Here is a 2,950-nt window from a genome sequence, read left to right as displayed (position 1 = left end):
CCCCATCTATCTCTGCAGTGCTCCCATTCCGTATTGTTGTATTAGTCTGCGACAAAGGTGTCACTGTAACTTTTTGCAGATGTTGTGAGTTTTGTGGATAGATTGAATAAGGGTCATCCGAAGGAGGCACAGAACTCGAGCAAATGGGTACATCCTCTCTTGTGATATTCCCTTGGGATCGCGGTAGAGCCTCGCTGGAAAAACGAGTCCCAACAAACAACCTCCGACCGCATGCACCGAGCTTTAAATGACCGGAAGTAAATTGACGAAGCAAAGACAAAAAAAGCGTTAATGAACCCGCAAAGCGACGTGCAAGCTGCGAAAGCCACTTCTTTAGTGTGTTGAGAATGTGGACAAGGAATCGCGCTGTCATCATAGCGAGGGCACCTTGAAGGTGCCGCGGGTTCAAGGGAAAAGAAGGGAAACAATGTGGACATCATTAATATTGCGTTGATTATATTTATGGTTCCTTAGGCCTTGGGACCGGTACGGTGTCTCGTAACCTGTGATCATTCAGACCTTTCTCGAACGACCTGAGCGAAAAAAGTCCGGACACCCTCACGTTATTCACAATGAAAAGACCCCAGACTCTGCTCAACATCTTCGTTTCAATCTAATATCTGACCGAAGGGCATTGACAAGTGTGCAGGATGGCACTGGTGTGAATGGTATGGTTATTCGGGGCGCTGGTTGCTGCTGTGCATCACAATGCGTGGTGTAATGTTGGAGATCGCAGTGCTGGTGTCCATTGCCTGCAAGTTGTACCACTGAATTTTGAGTGACATGGCGGCACTGCGATATGGCTAAAATCGCTGTAAAAATTGAATGACATGAGTAAAAATGCGAACCTTGATTAGTGATACTTCTCGATGCGAGGTAGGTAGGAGTGGAATTACGACCATAAGTGCTAATACCCAGCAACGCGTGAATATCAATGGTCTGCACCGCTCGGTCATCAAAGCTCATCCTCTCATGATGCCATCTAGAAGTATTAAATTCACGCCATCACGGTTGACATCGCGGTGAGGCTGCTCATTGCCATTCGTGGTGGTTAGATATCCAAGCCATATATCTTCGGGTATAATGCTTGTAGGACGGTATAGGCCAGCAGCGTGGGTTTATTGGTTTGGTATCATCCAATATGATAGTATTGGGTTGCCGGAGTCATGCAGAACTGCAGTGAAAGCTGTCAACGGATGTTTGCAGTGAGCGCGTCCGCTACTCGGAGAGTTGAATCTTGTGTATATATTATCAAGTCTGCATTTGTTACAAAGTGTTAATAAAGGAGAATTGGCACACTGAAAATACGGAAAGCTAACATGTCGAAGACATGACCAGAAGATTGAACTGACAAAGCTAAAGTTAAGGGAAGGGAAATATACGGGGCAGCGAAGATATATTGAGGCCGCTATATACTGCTCGGTGATGGTAGGCTGAAGCAGAGATGTTGACCAGAGTCTGGGGTCTCTTCGTTGTGAGTGATGTGAGGGTGTGCCACAGACTTTCTTCGCTCAGTGAAGTCGTTCAAAAGAACCAGGGAAAGGTCCGGATAACAGGTTTCCATGAACTCATTCTGATGAGTCTATTATAATCATATATTAATCAAAAGTATATGTTTACCTGTATTTACCACAAATATATATCTACTACACAGCCACAAACGCGTCGCTTTCAAGCAGCACTACACCAAATTCCAATCTCGAGCTCGCCATGAACGAACACATATCGATGCGCGTCAACTCCGCCCGTCTTTCCGGAATAAAGGGCAGAACAGTCCGTCTACCCTGCAAAGTACTCCGAGTCAGCTAATTTTCATTCACATCTGTCTTGTACGCGTCTGACTTACCTTGATCCAGCTTTCAGATGACATCGCCATCGTCGAAGCGAGTGATGGTGGCCAGGTAGAGATACAAAGGAAGGTCAGAGCTCGTTGCACTTCTGACTTTTCACAACTCTCATTGTTGGGTAGAATGTGGATGTGACTGCTACCTATGTCGAGGTTATTGGAAGTGTGGTAGATGCGTCCACAATAAAAGCCATGGCGACACTTCCGTTGGATTCAGAAGGCGAGCTAGGTATGGTTTTCAATACATTGTTTGTCCTTGCTCGTTCTCATTCCAGTAATATAGATATGCAACTGGTCAACGACGTGATTGAGCTCACATTTGAATCGAGGTTCGATAAGCTCTTCCCTCGGTACAAAGAAACAGAAACTAGCATGCCTACACATTGATTATCTACCAGCATATACAAACTTCCTGTTGTATTTTAGCACACCTCGCATCACATAAATTGAGAAAAGCATCTGCATCCATCGCCCCTATGCATTAAGACGGACCGGCTTTGGCCATCTTCTTGTCATGTCCCCTTTTCCGATTGTGGTTCCCTCTGCTAGCTTTGTTCTTATCTTTCAATGCTCGCTCTCTCGTATCACCACCATCTCCAGACCCTCTGCCGCGCCCTCTTCCTCTCCCTGCCCCGCGCCCACCCCTGCCTCTTCCATGATCTCCACCGCGGGACGATGACCCAGAACCACTTGCATTTCCAGTCATTGACAAATCCACCAGTCTATTCCCAGAAAACTCGTGTTTCTGCAGGATCTTGTCCTTGTTTGGCTGGACGCGGGGTGATGGGAGTATCAGTACCGACCAGTTATGAAGACAATGATAGCATACATTTCGTTCCAGCATAATCCTCCATCCCTCAATTTGCTCATCCGACCAGCCTATATGTTAACTTAGCAACGCGACTAGTAAGACAACAAAGGACTTGCCGGTCTGTGCTTTGAGCTCACTACGTGCTTTCGACCTCCGCGTACTAGCATCTCTGGCAAACAGCTCCGGATCACGGATATACGCAAGCTCAAGAACAGTCTCCGGAGTGACTTTCGACGGCGGTACCCCATCCTCATCGCTATCGTTTTCGCCCTCGCTGCTAGCCTCTCCATCAC

The 2,950-nt window shown here is 46.9% G+C and overlaps 1 protein-coding gene across 1 annotated transcript; it reads left to right on the top strand.

Moving 5' to 3' along the window:
• Window positions 1-1,635: 1,635 nt before the first annotated feature.
• BJ212DRAFT_1404428 (replication factor A protein 3) lies at window positions 1,636-2,489 on the top strand. The gene is made up of 4 exons (XM_041337393.1): window positions 1,636-1,800; window positions 1,857-1,919; window positions 1,970-2,075; window positions 2,130-2,489. Exons 1-4 carry the CDS (start codon window positions 1,711-1,713, stop codon window positions 2,231-2,233), a joined length of 363 nt encoding a protein of 120 aa, XP_041185566.1. The 5' UTR covers window positions 1,636-1,710; the 3' UTR covers window positions 2,234-2,489.
• Window positions 2,490-2,950: the final 461 nt, after the last annotated feature.

This window comes from Suillus subaureus, assembly GCF_016647635.1.
Source record: "Suillus subaureus strain MN1 chromosome Unknown BJ212scaffold_186, whole genome shotgun sequence".
NCBI lineage: Eukaryota > Fungi > Basidiomycota > Agaricomycetes > Boletales > Suillaceae > Suillus > Suillus subaureus.
The sequence above is the reverse complement of the archived record's forward strand: the minus strand, read 5'-3'. Positions and strand labels throughout refer to the sequence as shown.